The sequence below is a fragment of the Lolium perenne genome, chromosome 7 (assembly GCF_019359855.2).
Source record: "Lolium perenne isolate Kyuss_39 chromosome 7, Kyuss_2.0, whole genome shotgun sequence".
Classification (NCBI taxonomy): domain Eukaryota; kingdom Viridiplantae; phylum Streptophyta; class Magnoliopsida; order Poales; family Poaceae; genus Lolium; species Lolium perenne.
The window spans coordinates 10,224,196-10,242,791 of record NC_067250.2 but is presented as its reverse complement, the minus strand read 5'-3'; the positions used below and the strand labels follow the sequence as shown (position 1 = coordinate 10,242,791).

General features: G+C 43.1%; 1 protein-coding gene across 1 annotated transcript in view; it reads right to left on the bottom strand.

The window, feature by feature from the left end:
* The window catches only part of LOC127316252 (uncharacterized), a 37,140-nt gene extending 18,842 nt beyond the window's left edge, over positions 1-18,298 (bottom strand). Inside the window, exon 1 of the mRNA XM_051346658.2 lies at positions 18,045-18,298. Coding sequence (XP_051202618.2) covers positions 18,045-18,298 — 254 coding nt within the window. The remainder of the gene's footprint in view (positions 1-18,044) is intronic.
* Positions 18,299-18,596: the final 298 nt, after the last annotated feature.

Genomic DNA, 18,596 nt, shown 5'->3' with positions numbered 1-18,596 from the left:
TCTTTCTAGGGAAGTGTTCCATACCTTTCTTGAGAGGAAATTGATATTTTATATTACCTTCCTTCATATCAATGATAGCACCAACAGTTCGAAGAAAAGGTCTTCCCAATATAATGGGACAAGATGCATTGCATTCAATATCCAAGACAACAAAATCAACGGGGACAAGGTTATTGTTAACGGTAATGCGAACATTATCAACTTTCCCCAAAGATTTCTTTGTAGAATGATCAGCAAGATTAACATCCAAATAACAATTTTTCAGCGGTGGCAAGTCAAGCATATTATAGATTTTCTTAGGCATAACAGAAATACTTGCACCAAGATCACATAAAGCATTACAATCAAAATCTTTAACCTTCATCTTAATGATGGGCTCCCAACCATCCTCTAGCTTTTTAGGAATAGAGGCTTCGCGCTCTAGTTTCTCTTCTCTAGCTTTTATGAGAGCATTTGTAATATGTTGCGTGAAAGCCAAATTTATAGCACTAGCATTAGGACTTTTAGCAAGTTTTTGCAAGAACTTTATAACTTCAGAGATGTGGCAATCATCAAAATTCAAACCATTATAATCTAAAGCAATGGGATCATCATCCCCAATGTTGGAAAAAATTTCAGCAGTTTTATCGCAGGCAGTTTCAGCAGTTTTAGCAATTTCAGGCAGTTTCTCGTGCTTTGCATTAGAAGTGGAAACATTGCTAACACCAATTCTTTTATTATTAATAGTAGGAGGTGCAGCAACATGTGTAGCATTAGCATTACCAGTGGTGGTAATAGTCCAAACTTTAGCTACATTCTTCTCTTTAGCTAGTTTTTCATTTTCTTCTCTATCCCACCTAGCACGCAGTTCAGCCATTAATCTTATATTCTCATTAATTCTAACTTGAATGGCATTTGCTGTAGTAGTAATTTTGTCATCTAAATCCTCAGGTTTAGCAGCCATTTTATTAATTAAAGAAGATTGTGATGCAGACATGTATGAGATTCGGTTTTCAGCATTAGCAAGTTTAGTTTGCAACCCCGAGATTTCCCTATTCAGATTTTCAAGTTGATTCCCTATATTCTTCAACAAGGTAGATTGCTCATTCATAGTTTTAGTAAACAATTTATTTTGCTCATATTGTGATTGCATAAAGCTCTTGGTGGATCTTTCAATTTCTAGCATCTTTTCTTCATTAGGTGAAACATATCTACCATAAGAGATACCATTAGCAGGATATGGCCTAGAATCATTGTGATTGTTATTTTTAATGAAGTTTACATCAACATGTTCTTCTTGTGCAACCAATGAAGCTAACGGAACATTATTAGGATCAATATTAGTCCTATCATTCACAATCATAGACATAATAGCATCAATCTTAGCACTCAAGGAAGAGGTTTCTTCGACAGAATTTACCTTCTTACCTTGTGGAGCTCTTTCCGTGTGCCATTCAGAGTAGTTGATCATCATATTATCAAGAAGCTTTGTTGCTTCACCAAGAGTAATGGACATAAAGGTACCTCCAGCAGCTGAATCCAATAAATTCCGCGAAGAAAAATTCAGTCCTGCATAGAAGGTTTGGATGATCATCCAAGTAGTCAGTCCATGGGTTGGGCAATTTTTAACCAGAGATTTCATTCTTTCCCAAGCTTGAGCAACATGTTCAGTATCCAATTGTTTAAAATTCATTACGCTACTCCTCAAAGATATAATTTTAGCAGGGGGATAATATCTACCAATAAAAGCATCCTTGCATTTAGTCCATGAATCAATACTATTCTTAGGCAGAGATAGCAACCAATCTTTAGCTCTTCCTCTTAATGAGAAAGGGAACAATTTTAATTTTATAATGTCACCATCTACATCTTTATATTTTTGCATTTCACATAGTTCAACAAAATTATTAAGATGGGCAGCAGCATCATCAGAACTAACACCAGAAAATTGCTCTCGCATAACAAGATTCAGTAAAGCAGGTTTAATTTCAAAGAATTCTGCTGTAGTAGCAGGTGGAGCAATAGGTGTGCATAAGAAATCATTATTATTTGTGGTTGTGAAGTCACACAACTTAGTATTTTCAGGGTTGGCCATTTTAGCAACAGTAAATAAAGCAAACTAGATAAAGTAAATGCAAGTAACTAATTTTTTTGTGTTTTTGATATAGCAAACAAGATATCAAATAAAGTAAAACTAGCAACTAATTTTTTTGTATTTTGATTTAGTGCAGCAAACAAAGTAGTAAATAAAACTAAGCAAGACAAAAACAAAGTAAAGAGGTTGGGAAGTGGAGACTCCCCTTGCAGCGTGTCTTGATCTCCCCGGCAACGGCGCCAGAAAAAGAGCTTGATGGCGTGTAACTCACACGTTCGTTGGGAACCCCAAGAGGAAGGTATGATGCGCACAGCAGCAAGTTTTCCCTCAGAAAGAAACCAAGGTTTATCGAACCAGGAGGAGCCAAGAAGCACGTTGAAGGTTGATGGCGGCGGGATGTAGTGCGGCGCAACACCAGGGATTCCGGCGCCAACGTGGAACCTGCACAACACAACCAAAGTACTTTGCCCCAACGAAACAGTGAGGTTGTCAATCTCACCGGCTTGCTGTAACAAAGGATTAACCGTATTGTGTGGAAGATGATTGTTTGCAGAAAACAGTAGAACAGTATTGCAGTAGATTGTATTTCAGTATAGAGAATTGGACCGGGGTCCACAGTTCACTAGAGGTGTCTCTCCCATAAGATAAATAGCATGTTGGGTGAACAAATTACAGTTGGGAAATTGACAAATAAAGAGGGCATGACCATGCACATACATAACATGATGAGTATAGTGAGATTTAATTGGGCATTACGACAAAGTACATAGACCGCCATCCAGCATGCATCTATGCCTAAAAAGTCCACCTTCAGGTTATCATCCGAACCCCCTCCAGTATTAAGTTGCTAACAACAGACAATTGCATTAAGTATTGCTCGTAATGTAATCAGTAACTACATCCTTGAACATAGCACCAATGTTTTATCCCTAGTGGCAACAGCACATCCACAACCTTAGAACTTTCTGTCACTGTCCCAGATATCAATAGAGGCATGAACCCACTATCGAGCATAAATACTCCCTCTTGGAGTCACAAGCATCTACTTGGCCAGAGCATCTACTAGTAACGGAGAGCATGCAAGATCATAAACAACACATAGACATAACTTTGATAATCAACATAACAAGTATTCTCTATTCATCGGATCCCAACGAACGCAACATATAGAATTACAGATAGATGATCTTGATCATGTTAGGCAGCTCACAAGATCCGACAATGAAGCACAATGGGGAGAAGACAACCATCTAGCTACTGCTATGGACCCATAGTCCAGGGGTAGACTACTCACACATCACTCCGGAGGCGACCATGGCGGCGTAGAGTCCTCCGGGAGATGAATCCCCTCTCCGGCAGGGTGCCGGAGGCGATCTCCTGGATCCCCCGAGATGGGATCGGCGGCGGCGGTGTCTCTGGAAGGTTTTCCGTATCGTGGCTCTCGGTACTGGGGGTTTCGCAACGGAGGCTTTAAGTAGGCGGAAGGGCAGGTCAGGGGCCACACGAGGGCCCCACACTACAGGTCGGCGCGACCAAGGGGCAGGCCGCACCGCCCTAGGGTGTGGGCGCCTCGTGGCCCCACTTCGTCTCCTCTTCGGTCTTCTGGAAGCTTCGTGGCAAAATAGGACCCTGGGCGTTGATTTCGTCCAATTCCGAGAATATTTCGTTACTAGGATTTCTGAAACCAAAAACAACGAAAACAAAGAATCGGCACTTTGGCATCTTGTTAATAGGTTAGTTCCAGAAAATGCACGAATATGACATAAAGTGTGCATAAAACATGTAGATAACATCAATAATGTGGCATGGAACATAAGAAATTATTGATACGTCGGAGATGTATCAGCATCCCCAAGCTTATTTCTGCTCGTCCCGAGCAGGTAAAACGATAACACAGATAATTTCTGGAGTGACATGCCATCATAACCTTGATCATACTATTTGTAAAGCATATGTAGTGAATGCAGCGATCAAAACAATGTATATGACATGAGTAAACAAGTGAATCATAAAGCAAAGACTTTTCATGAATAGCACTTCAAGACAAGCATCAGTAAGTCTTGCATAAGAGTTAACTCATAAAGCAATAATTCATAGTAAAGGTATTGAAGCAACACAAAGGAAGATTAAGTTTCAGCGGTTGCTTTTAACTTATAACATGTATATCTCATGGATATTGTCAACATAGAGTAATATAATAAGTGCAATAAGCAAGTATGTAGGAATCAATGCACAGTTCACACAAGTGTTTGCTTCTTGAGGTGGAGAGAAATAGGTGAACTGACTCAACAATGAAAGTAAAAGAATGGTCCTCCATAGAGGAAAAGCATCGATTGCTATATTTGTGCTAGAGCTTTGATTTTGAAAACATGAAACAATTTTGTCACCGGTAGTAATAAAGCATATGTATCATGTAAATTATATCTTATAAGTTGCAAGCCTCATGCATAGTATACTAATAGTGCCCGCACCTTGTCCTAATTAGCTTGGACTACCGGATCATCACAATGCACATGTTTTAACCAAGTGTCACAAAGGGGTACCTCTATGCCGCCTGTACAAAGGTCTAAGGAGAAAGCTCGCATTGGATTTCTCGCTATTGATTATTCTCAACTTAGACATCCATACCGGGACAACATAGACAACAGATAATGGACTCCTCTTTTATGCATAAGCATGTAACAACAATTAATAATTTTCTCATATGAGATTGAGGATATATGTCCAAAACTGAAACTTCCACCATGGATCATGGCTTTAGTTAGCGGCCCAATGTTCTTCTCTAACAATATGCATGCTTAATCATAAGGTGGTAGATCTCTCTTACTTCAGACAAGACGAACATGCATAGCAACTCACATGAAATTCAACAAAGAGTAGTTGATGGCGTCCCCAGTGAACATGGTTATCGACTTATCGCACAACAAGCAACTTAATAAGAGATAAAGTGCATAATTACATATTCAATACCACAATAGTTTTAAGCTATTTGTCCCATGAGCTATATATTGCAAAGGTGAATGATGGAATTTTAAAGGTAGCACTCAAGCAATTTACTTTGGAATGGCGGAAAATACCATGTAGTAGGTAGGTATGGTGGACACAAATGGCATAGTGGTTGGCTCAAGTATTTTGGATGCATGAGAAGTATTCCCTCTCGATACAAGGTTTAGGCTAGCAAGGCTTATTTTGAAACAAACACAAGGATGAACCGGTGCAGCAAAACTCACATAAAAGACATATTGTAAACATTATAAGACTCTACACCGTCTTCCTTGTTGTTCAAACTCAATACTAGAAAGAATGAGATAGCAAAACTCCCAAAGGAGCAAGGTTCGAACAAATAAACCAAACCCACTACACTTTTCACAATGGCACAATGTACCGTAAGGAAAAGGTATGTATTCCAAAGCAAACACTTGATATGAATCAAGGGGATTTATCAAAAGATTTTTCAAGGGGACAAGGAAGACACATGGGAGCAACAACGATTTCTTGGAAATAAAATAAGGCAATAAGAAGCAATCCAAGGTGAAGGTGATCCATAAATTCAACCACATATAAGGTTATCAATTGTCAAAGACAATGAGTATATTGGAAATAATTTCCGGTGGTGAATTGACAAAGATAGTAAGGATCAACTTCACAATAAAAGGCATAGGATAAGTATATAGAATTAAGCACTATGCTTGGATGAAGATTCTTGATAGCTTCAACTTAGTCAAACAATCACGCACGGCAATGATTAGAATAACTTGAAGCAAGCGGTGTCCCAAATAAGATATAGAGATATGTATTTGAGGAAAACCGTACCAAGAATTTCTTACTCAAACAAGAACCCACAAGATGAGTAATAAAAGATTTTTATTTGGGATGGAGCTTGTTTGAGCAAACATGCCACCTAGGAACAAGATAATTAAGAGCATCAACTCTAAGTGGCATAACCTCATATGTTCACATTTTATAGGCTTGTGATATGTACAAAACATATTACTCCCCCATAATGTGATAAAACATTTCTTCTAAACAAGAGGCAACTAAAATTCAACTAAAGATGATTAATGGATATTTAGAATTTGAATTTCTCATGAGTATGACACACCACATAGTGACTAGATAATCTTGCAATATCAAAACTAAGTGGTGGTACCCATGTACACACATTTTAAAGAAAGAGAGATGCACAAAGCATATCACTCCCCCAAAATGGGATGTTCCATTAATAACTCAATGAGAGCCAAATAAGATATCATCAAGATTCATTAGGCTCCAAAACAATACACAAGTATATGATGAGTCAAACAAACATACTTGAATACACAAGATATGTAAGTAAGACACAACACATACACACAAATATTTGGTACAAAACCAAACATGCAAAGGGGAAAGTAACTTACAATAAATATGATGAGTTGAAGTATAAGTTACCGCAAAGAGGAACATTGGATATAAGATATAGATGATAATCCATATGACTTGACTTGGTCAAAATATAATATATGAAGATCCCTTAATTCTTCATGAAGTAGCCAAGTCTCCAATGACCTCCACTTGTACCTATTGATCAAGTTTGAGATTGTTGGTCCCCAACCAAGTTGGGTCCTAAGAGGTTAGTCACAATAGGCTTGGCAACCCAAATGGTTCTTTTCTTGAAACCACTTTGAGTTCCAACAAACTTGGCAAACACATTGCCATCCTTATCCTTCCCTAGAGAATAATCATTATCAACAATTATAGGGTTAGATAAGGTACCACCTAAGCAAGAAGAAGCAAAGTGAAGGAGATATGCCCTAGAGGCAATAATAAAGTGGTTATTATTTATATCTTTATGTTTATGATAAATGTTTATATATCATGCTAGAATTGTATTAACCGAAACATTAGTACATGTGTGATATGTAGACAAACAAGAAGTCCCTAGTATGCCTCTTAAACTAGCTTGTTGATTAATGGATGATTAGTTTCATAATCATGAACATTGGATGTTATTAATAACAAGGTTATATCATTATATGAATGATGTAATGGACACACCCAATTAAGCGTAGCATAAGATCTCGTCATTAAGTTATTTGCTATAAGCTTTCGATACATAGTTACCTAGTCCTTATGACCATGAGATCATGTAAATCACTTATACCGGAAAGGTACTTTGATTACACCAAACACCACTGCGTAAATGGGTGGCTATAAAGGTGGGATTAAGTATCCGGAAAGTATGAGTTGAGGCATATGGATCAACAGTGGGATTTGTCCATCCCGATGACGGATAGATATACTCTGGGCCCTCTCGGTGGAATGTCGTCTAATGTCTTGCAAGCATATGAATGAGTTCATAAGAGACCACATACCATGGTACGAGTAAAGAGTACTTGTCAGGAGACGAGGTTGAACAAGGTATAGAGTGATACCGAAGATCAAACCTCGGACAAGTAAAATATCGCGAGACAAAGGGAATTGGTATTATATGTAAATGGTTCATTCGATCACTAAAGTCATCATTGAATATGTGGGAGCCATTATGGATCTCCAGATCCCGCTATTGGTTATTGGTCGGAGTGAGTACTCAACCATGTCCGCATAGTTCACGAACCGTAGGGTGACACACTTAAAGTTGGATGTTGAAATGGTAGTACTTGAATATGGAATGGAGTTCGAATATTTGTTCGGAGTCCCGGATGAGATCCCGGACATCACGAGGAGTTCCGGAATGGTCCGGAGAATAAGATTCATATATAGGATGTCATTTTATGTGAATTAAAATGTCGCGGAAGGTTCTATGGAAGGTTCTAGAAGGTTCTAGAAAAGTCCGGAAGAAACCACCAAGGAAGGTGGAGTCCACATGGGACTCCACCTCCATGGCCGGCCAAGCTTAGTGGGGGAGGAGTCCCAAGTGGACTCCCCCTTAGGGGGCCGGCCACCCCCCCACATGGGAGGTGGAACTCCCACCTTTGGTGGGAGTCCTAGTTGGGCTAGGTTTCCCCCTCTTATGGAAGGTTTTTGGTTCGGGTCTTATTCGAAGACTTGGACACCAACACTTGGGGATCCACCTATATAATGAGGGGCCAAGGGAGGGGGCCGGCCACCCCAAGACCACAAGCTGGCCGCCCCCCTTGAAGTGGCCGGCCACCCCCTCCCAAACCCTAGACGCCCCCCTCTCCTCCATATAGCCCGCGTAGCTTAGCGAAGCTCCGCCGGACTTCTCCACCGCCACCGACACCACGCCATCGTGCTGTCGGATTCAAGAGGAGCTACTACTTCCGCTGCCCGCTGGAACGGGAGGTGGACATCGTCTTCATCAACAACCGAACGTGTGACCGAGTACGGAGGTGCTGCCCGTTCGTGGCGCCGGAACCGATCGTGATCAAGATCTTCTACGCGCTTTTGCAAGCGGCAAGTGATCGTCTACCGCAGCAACAAGAACCTCATCTTGTAGGCTTTGGAATCTCTTCAAGGGTGAGACTCGATACCCCCTCGTTGCTACCGTCTTCTAGATTGCATCTTGGCTTGGATTGCGTGTTCGCCGTAGGAAATTTTTTGTTTTCTATGCAACGTTATCCTACACAAAGTGCCCCTTCTCACGACATAAGTAGCAAGTGTTCCCCTTTCTCTTCTTTATTGATTTCTTCTCTTGGGGAACAATATCCTGATTCTTCTTGGGAAGTGGCCTATCTTCAACTTGAGGTCGAGCATGAGCTTGACCTTGACCTTGACCTTGTGGCCGTTTCCCTTGTTGTTTCTCACTCAAGTGCTTCTTCTTCTTCAATGGGCATGATCTAACATGATGCCCTTCAACCTTGCACTTGAAGCAAACCAACTTGGCCGGATCCTTGACTTTGTCTTGGCCCTTCTTCTTGTTGCTCTTGCTCTTGGACTTGTTCTTGTTATTGGAGTTGAATACAAGTCCACTCTTTTCATTGGGGGATTGTTGCACACTTAGCATCTTGTCAAGTGCAGATTTCCCTTCATGACGCTTTTCCAAGCCTTTCTTCAAAGAAAGGACTTGGGCCTCAAGCTCTTTGATTTCCTCTACATGGTTAGTAGAAATACAAGTACTAGAGGAAGTAGAAGCTTCATTGTTAGAGCAACAAGGCAAAGTGAGTAATCCAACACAAGGTGTATCACTAGTTTGACTAGATGGATTACAAGGACTAGCACATGGCAATATAACATTTGTAGTAGAGATTGTGCTAACATCCATATGAGGCTCACAATATGTTACCTTAGTGATACTTGTCTCATGAGCTAACTTTAGCCCATCATAGGAAATTAGAAGATCATCATGAGAGCTTGAGAGCTTTTTATGACTTTCTTCCAATTCCCTATAATTGCTAGTTAGCAACTCAAGTTGAGCCCTTAGCTCAACATTCTCCTCTAAGGTAGATGCTTCACAAGAATTAGAGTTAGTAGCACAAGCATCAACAATAGTTTTCTCATTTTCATGCATATAGGATTCAATTTTCTGTGTAAGCATAAAATTAGTATGCTTCTCATCTTTTAGCTCATGCTTGAGGAGAGTGAAACTCATTTCCTCATTTTCAACATGGGACTCCAAGTCCACTATGGTTTCCCTATATTTATTCAAGGTATCCATAGAGTGTTCGAGATTAGCACGAGCTTCATTATTACCATGAAGAGAAGCATATACTATTGCCATATTATGCACCAAGGTATTATATTCTTCATCATTATCATCATCATCATTCTCATCATTAGAGGATGTGTTAGGAGTCAAAGTAGGAGATACCTTTGATCCATTTGCCATAAGGCACATGTGCATACCGGAGGATGAAGATGAAGATATTCTTGAATCCTCATTTGAGAACATGTCTTGATCCATAGAGTGTTTGGTTTCCTCTACATGTCTTGATCCATAGAGTGTTTGGTTTCCTCTACAACTAGAGGAAATATAAGCATTTTGATTATGGGAGCAAGACAAGGTAAGCATATCATCATGAGATCTATGTAAGCAATTTACACATGATATGCAAGGACTATCAACACAAGCATGTAGGTTATTTTGAATGCTAGATGTGTTTAAGTCCAAAGAGGAAGCATTGCAATGGGATAGAGATGAAGAATCATCACTATTGAGCACAATATCAACATTGCAATTTTCCTCACCACTCACCATATCATTACCTCGTGTCTTGCTACACGTTGGTGAAGTGGAAGAAGATGATAACTCATCACGACCGGAGGTGGAAGCAGCTTGGAGCTCTTCATGATATGAAGGGGAAGAGAGCTCCTCGGAGTCACCACCGACCAATTGAGAAGTGGATCCACCAAACATTTCCTTAAGCTTGATCCACATCTCATGAGACGATTTTCGCTTTATATATATCAAGAACCTACGAAAATCGGGTCTCAAGGAGAATAAAAGCTCATTAGATACTTGAGCTTCAAGATGTAAGTTTTTCTCATCCTCTAAAGATAGATTTTGAGAATCCATCGGAGGAGAAAAACCGACATCTAGAAATTGCTCTATATGTGGACACAAGGTCCGAAGATTACAAAGCAAGCAATTTCTCCACAAAAGATAATTTGTGCCATTAAAGACAATTGTGTCATTGTGCACTATACTAGCCGACATCTTTACTCTCAAGGCGGTGAAGCCTTAAACAAGGAGAGACCTTGCTCTGATACCAATTGAAAGATCGAGATGTCGCCTAGAGGGGGGGTGAATAGGAAATTAAAAACTCTTACGGATTGTCTTGTAATAATGCGGAATTAAACTATCGTTTAGTTTACAAGCACAAACCCTAAATATGCTAAGCTCAACTAAGTGTAACAATAGCAACTAGAGCTAAGCAAGATAGGCACAAGATATATGTAGCACAAGTGATAGCAAGATATATGTACTTCAAGCACGATGGCTATCACAAGGAAAGAGAGCTCGGGTATAGAAATAACCGAGGCACGCGGAGACGAGGATGTATTCCCGTGTTCCCTTCCTTTGCAAGAAGGTACGTCACGTTTGGAGGAGTGGAGGTCCCACGAAGGATTCCCCGCGCCACGAAGGCTCACCCTATTCTCCGAACCACACCCACGAAGGATAATGGCCCTTTCCTTATGGTTAGCTTTTCCTCCGCTCCGGAGATGGCAAGCTCCACAACCACTTCACAAGCTCCACGAAGGAGAAGCCCGGGCCCCTTCACAATCTTCCACGAAGAGATCACCGGGACACCAACCAAGCCAACTAGGAGGTCACCCTCCAAGAGTAACAAGCTCACGGTCTCTCACTCGAACAAATTGTGGTGGAGAGCTCAACACTATGCAATGATGCAAAGCAAGAACACCGGAGGTGTTCAAGTCCTTCACACTCAAATCCCACCAAAGCAACGAATGCTAGGATGAGATTGGAGAGGAAGAACAAGGGGGAAAGTCAACCAAAGACTCCAAGATCTAGATCCCAAGAGATTCCCTCACTTAGAGAAGAAATGGTTTGGTGGAAGTGTAGATCTAGATCTCCTCTCTCAAATCCTCAAGTATGAGCAAGAATGGTTGGAGGAATCAAAGGGGAGAGCAAGTTCTTCAAAATGGAACAATGGAGGTGAGAGAATAGGAAGAACAAGTTGCTCGAGGTGGAAGAAAGGTCTATTTATAGCTAGGAGCAAATAAAACCGTTGGGGGGAAAAAGACAAGAGAAATGGAAGAAAAATGGGCTAAAAAACACAGCCCGGCCGGCCAGCAGGCCGGCCGACCGGAGCCTGGGCTGGGGAGGCCGGTCAGGCGTCCGGTCGGGCCGGCCCACCGACCGGACGAGGCGGTGGCAGCCGCCGGGCGGCGGAAAGCCCGAGAGGCTCGCGGGGGCGCGTGGGCGGTGCGAGCCGCGTGGGGCAAAGCCAGCCCAGAGGCGCCCGGTAGGGACGGATGGGGAGCCGGGCTGGGCAGCCGCGGACCGAGGCCGAGGCCGGTCGGCCGGGTGGGCCGGCGCCCGGTCCGGTTGGCGCCCGGACCTGGCCGGCTGGGCCGGCGCATGGCCTGGCAGGCCGGGCGGCCAACCGGCGGCGCCTCCTCCACTTTTTCTTTTTCCTTTTATATTTTCTCTTTTTCCTTTTTCTTTAATGACTATTGCTCCCGAACTCCGATTGACATGAAACTAATTTCGTTTGGAAGATAACGACAAATGCTATCCTATAAAAAGTGCAAACTCAAGAATCTGTCGAAGGGAATTTTATCATGAATATAAAAGGTAGAACCTTATATCATGAATAACCGGTAAAATTACCCAACCTCGAAAACGCCATAGAAGATGCATGCGAACTCCGTTTTCGATGAACTTGGGCTTGTTGTAAAGCTAGCAACAAGCTCAAGAACCTCACATAGAGAAACACCAAGAAGCAATAAGGATATGCAAAGTATGCAAAGGATTGAGCTCCCTAAGACGATGTGATCAAGTTACTCAACCGAAAGCCCCTCTTAATAGTGCGGCTATCTATCCTATAATCCGGTCTCCCAACATCCACCTTGAGACCGGTAAAAGGAAAACCTAGCAAGGCCATACCTTTGCTTTGTGCATCCCGCTTGATCTTGATGATAACTCTTCAAGCTTCACTCAAGCTGGAATTCCTCACTTGACCAATGTTGCTTCGTGAAGACTCACAAATGCTCCCCCATACACTATGATGGGAAAGCTCCATTGATGCACATATTCACTAGTCCATTATCATCAAATGGACGGCAAGCTTCAAGTATGTGATTCACTTGAGATGCTCATCTTGAATTTGCCCAACTCAACCTTGTATCCTCACATACTCACTTAAGATAGAGCATGGCTAATATTGAGTTCCACATAAGAACTCCATCTTCATTTCTTCTTATCGATCATATCACATATATATATCTTCATACCGATGATCTTGATGCCAATACACAAGGAATACCTTTATCTTCATGGCATCCATACTTGAATCCAACACATGGAGTACAAGTAGCACCTATGGAATATTCCTTCATATAAACTCAATGAAAACATTAGTCCATAGGGGTTGTCATTAATTACCAAAACCACACATAGGGGCAATATACCCTTACAATAATCTAAAGCAATGGGATCATTGTCCCCAATGTTGGAAAAAATTTCAGCAGTTTTACCACAGGCAGTTTCAGCAGTTTTAGCAGTTTCAGGCAGTTTTTCACGCTTTGCATTAGAAGTGGAAACATTGCCAACACCAATTATTTTACCATTAATAGTAGGAGGTGCAGCAACATGTGAAGCATTAGCATTACTAGTGGTGGTAATAGTCCAAACTTTAGCTATATTATCTTCTTTAGCATTTTCTTCTCTTTCCCACCTAGCACGCAATTCGGCCATCAATCTTATATTCTCATTAATTCTAACTTGGATGGCATTTGCTGTCACTACAAGAAAAGTTCAAATAGACAACGTCTCAAAATCGTCCGCTAAGGGGTATTTTTCGTCGCCTATGGGCCTAACCCGACGATATGGGTTCTGTTGTCGAAACTGCGTCAGGCAAAGTCCTACCACGTATTTTTCGGTCCATCGCGCTTGGGTGCCCTTCCGCCACGGAAAATCGGACCGTTGCAGAAGTGTTTCCGGGAGCCCGTTGACTGCTGACGTCATGCAAACTGCCACGTGGCGTACGCCAGTAATCGGCGATTAACGGCGTTAACCGCTGAAACCCCGTGGTAGATGGTAGACCCACACGAGGCCTACCACGTCTTAAGCGGGCCGGCCCATTAAGTTTGCGGGCCGGGCCAGCTGACTTAGTTTGACCGGTCAACTATATAGCTGGGCTGGCCCATTAGTTACGTGGGCCGGGCCTAACCTCTAAGGTTGACTGGTCAAAAGATTAATGGGCCGGCCCACTAAGCATGTGGGCCGGGCCGAATGCACTCGTTTGACCGGTCAACAGGCAAAAGGGCCGGCCCACAAAACATGTGGGGCCCACTTTCATGTTATCGGGCCGGCCCATTTGCCAAGTGGGGTCCACCTTAAAGCAAGTGGGCCGGCCCAAGAAGTTATTGGGCCGGCCCAATTAGCATGTGGGTCCCACTTTCCTGCTATCGGGCCGGCCCATTTAGTACGTGGGGTCCACATTAGATCAAATGGGCCGGCCCACCAAACCAGTGGGCCGGGCCAAAAGCACAGGTGGGTCCCACTTTCCTGTTAATGGGCCAGCCCATTTAGTATGTGGGGTCCACCATATAGCAAGTGGGCCGGCCCAACAAGATAGTGGGCCGGGCCAAAAACACAGGTGGGTCCCACTTTCCAGTTAAAGGGCCGACCCATTTAGTATGTGGGGTCCACCATATAGCAGGTGGGCCGGCCCAACACGCTAGTGGGCCGGGCCAAAACCACAGGTGGGTCCCACTTTCCTCTTAAAGGGCCGGCCCATTTAGTATGTGGGGTCCACCATGTAGCAAGTGGGCCGGCCCAACAAGATAGTGGGCCGGGCCAAAAGCACAGGTGGGTCCCACTTTCCTGTTAAAGGGCCGGCCCATTTAGTATGTGGGGTCCACCACAAAAGCAATTGGGCTGGCCCAACTAGTTAGTGGGCCGGCCCAATAGTTTGTGGGGTCCACCTTATAGTAAGTGGGCCGGCCCAATTAGTGTGTGGGGTCCACCATAAATCAAGTGGGCTGGCCCAATAAGTAAGTGGGCCAGCCCGTTTAGTTGCTGTTTATATGCCGGCATAATAGGCGCTTTAGGATTTTGCGGGCCGGCACATATGTGATTTCGCTTAATTGGGCCGTTTAAGGGATGGGAATTCGTGATTTAGATACTTAGAATATTTACGCAGCATTGATTTCTGTCGGATAGCCTCACTTACCACAAGCACCAAAGAAAAAATGCGCGAAAGAACTATAAAAACTAACTAAATATTACATCAGCTGCAAGGCTTTGAAAAAATATTACAGAACCCAAATAAAATTGAATGGTAATTAAACCTAGCAATACAATGAAGCGATCCAGCAATCTTTTAAGTTGTCCATGCAGCACCTATATCTGAAACAAAGACATTACAAGTTAAGACAGCAACAATGGAAAGGCAAATACACTACAATATTGTTTGCCAAAGAATTTGGAAGTCATCATTTCGTCGTTATAACAAGATCATTGTAATGCGCACAATAAGCAAACAAAGAGTGCATGCCGCATACCAACAGCCAATATAACAGAGCATGTTAGAATGAAACAGCAGACTTACTACTGTCGAGTCCCATGCAAACCAACATGTTCAGAGAGTACAAAATTGGCATGAACAACATAGTAGCAGGCTATAAATTTTGTAACAACGACTGAGCAAGATGAAATTATGATGCCTACATCTACAGAGCAGGGAATGTAAACCAAACATAGTAGCAGGCTATAAATTTTGTAACAACGACTGAGCAAGATGAAGTTACGATGGCAAAAGCTAAAGAGGAGGGAATGTGAACCAACATGTGCCAAGTGCAATTACTTCATTTTGGCCGTGAACTAAATAATACTCCTGAACTTATAGTGAAGGGGATGCAAATCAAGATGTTTCGGGATATAAACTTGTAATGAGCAACACATAGAGGATAGTTAATGCTGGAGCTTAGGATGGACCAGATACAGAATAAAGTGGGATCACCTGTGAACTTGTATAAGAGGGAATGCAAACCAATATGTTCAGCATTCCATATGTGAGCGTCATGCCAAGTCAGAGAAACAAGTCAATAATGTAGCTTTTGAAGAACAAGATGGCACGCAAAATTATTATCTAGTAATATGACAAGTTTATTTGTACTACAGGCTAGATAGCAGAGTGATAGCATGCCAAACTAAGTCCTTACTTTGTTAGCTTACAATGAAGTAGATACAAAACAATGGCATCACCTGTAGTACAGGGAATGCAAGCCAACATGTTCATGGAGTAAAAAATAGGCACAAACAACATAGTAGCAGGCCATAATTTTTGTAACAATGACTGAGCAAGATAAAGTTATGATGGCTAGATCTACAGAGCAGGCAATGTAAACCAAATATAGAAGTTACAATGCCAAAAGCTATAGAGCAGGGAATGCGAACCAACATGTGCAATTACTTAAAATTGGCCATGAACTAAATAATAGCAGGATGTTACTATAATACCTATAATTTTTGTAACAACGACTGAGCAAGATAGAAGTTATTATGGCTACATCTACAGAGCAGGGAATGCAAACCAAAATGTTCAATCGCTTAAAGTTAGCAATGAACTAGAAAATGGCAAGGTGTTACGGTCATAGCTAGGAATGAACTAAAAGAGCTTCAGACAAACAAGCATCTGAACCCAGAACATGGCGCTAAAACAAGGGACTTACATTAGGAGAAGCACTCTGTGGGAGTCAAAGCAGATCTTCCTGGGGTTGATAGATCCGGTGATGAAGTACGCAACATGTGCTACTTGGGGTTGGAGAGACGGCCATTACACTTCATGGTTACTCATCTCATCTGCAAAAACGTAATGGCGCGTCGTTAGCACAAACAGGTTCCCCCAAGATTAAACAAGAACTTGCAGGCAAGCAATAGAAAAGCGACAGTAGAAGAGTTTAGATCATGCACGGCGCCGGTGAAGCAGATCCGGTTCATGCACAGCGGTGTCGGTGAGCAAGATCCGATGCGGTGGACGATGGATCCGGCGAAGCGGCTCCGGTGGGGTGGACGATACCGCAGCTGAAGCGACTGCGGTAGACTGCTGGATGAGCATATGGTTTCGAGGTTCGGCGGGGATGATCCGGTCCGGTTGATGACGGCGTCGATGAAGCGGCTCCGGCAGGCAGCCAGAAGACGAGGATCGCGAGGCCTCGGGTAGGCCAGGGAAGTCCGGCGGGGATGTTCCGGTGCGGTGGTCGTGGAGGTGGGAGAGAGGGACTTGGGAAGTTCCGGTGGGTGGTCTGAGGGAAATGAATTTTTTTTGGGAGGGTTTCCAGGCTAGGAAGGTGGTGATCCAAAAAATGACGGGCAGACCCGTAACATCCCAACTTTTCAATAAAGAGACAAAGAGAGAGTTTCCCCAAATACCAAATTTGAGAACCAACAAAAACTTTTTCCTATCATATAGTGCTATGCATATAGATCACTTGTTTATTTATTTGAGTGTGCAATTGACCATGATATGTGCTTGTGTGATTTCACTTACACCTAAACCCTAACTTTGATCTTTGGATCATCAAATTGCAAGGAAGAAGAAACTAGAAAAGAAAAGATAAAATTTACCTCCACACACACATATGGCTCATGCCATTTTTGCAAATACCTAACCTAGACCACTTGGGCTTGCACCATTGGTTGTGATTGGTTACTAAACACTTTTAAACACTTTTGGAAGTGAAGAAACTCAAATCAAATCAAAACCAAATTCAAAATTCAAGTGACATGCAATATGGTCATTTTTGCATTTCTTAACCTGGTACCTACTTTGAGCCCTGTTATTTAAAGTTTTCTCTTCTGGACTTTGCCCAAACTTTGCACCTCATCCAAGACAACATCAAGGTGAATAACTTTGCCCAAAGACACCACCCCAAATTCCCTCTCTATTTCAAATGGTGGTGAACCAAAGTTGAGACATTGTTGCATATGTAAGATCACATGCATTTTGTGATTTTGCAATTCTTTGCCAAATTGACCCAAACCACCACCATTCTACTGCAAATATTATATGTTTTCAACCCACCAAAATTCATCCAAAAATTTGAAAGTTTTGTTCTTGCGGCCATTTAATCAAACACATGGTGAGCACTAATCTGCCAACTCAAGACCTTGCAATACCCAGCAGTTCATAGCCTAAACCATCACCATTAGGTCATCATTTGTACTCCCCTGACCCCTCTCCACCCTGCCAAACACACCAGACAAGGTTTGGTCCTTTGCATCATCACCATTTTGACCAAACCATGCCATGCCGTGGCATGGCATGACATGATCTTGCCACCTCCCTCTCTGCTCACTACAGCACTACACCACCATGTCCAACACGTTCCCCTCACACACCTGACCCTCCTGGACACGCTACTCGAACGTTTTGGACCCTGGACGCGCCGGAACAGGGACGCCCAGAAACGCCCAGACGTGCACGCGCACGCCAGAGCGCGCACGGCGTGCGTCGCAGACGCACCTGTCCAGGTCGTCGCACCACCTGCTCCGTCGCCCCCTCCCTTTTCTTTCTGCGCCAGAAGGATGATCGCGACCCCAGCAACGCCATGGACACGCCCACCTGGCCGCGGGAACCCTGTGCACCACGCCATGGCCGACGCCATCCGCCACAGACGCCAGGACGCGAGGACGATGACGAGCGCCACAGGCCCTCGTTTTCACCGCAATCACGCGCTGCGTCACCGCCAGGACATCGCCTACACGCCTGCGTCATCACCAGTCCACCATCACCGCTGTAGCACCGTCGCCATGGGTGACATCGTCACAGCACCGCGGGCACCTCCAGCCGCTATAAAAGGAGCCATCCCCGCGCCCAAATCTTCACACCACCATGCTCCCCTCTCTCTTCTCACTCACCTCGACCACTTCCCCTCTCCGATTAGCCTCTAG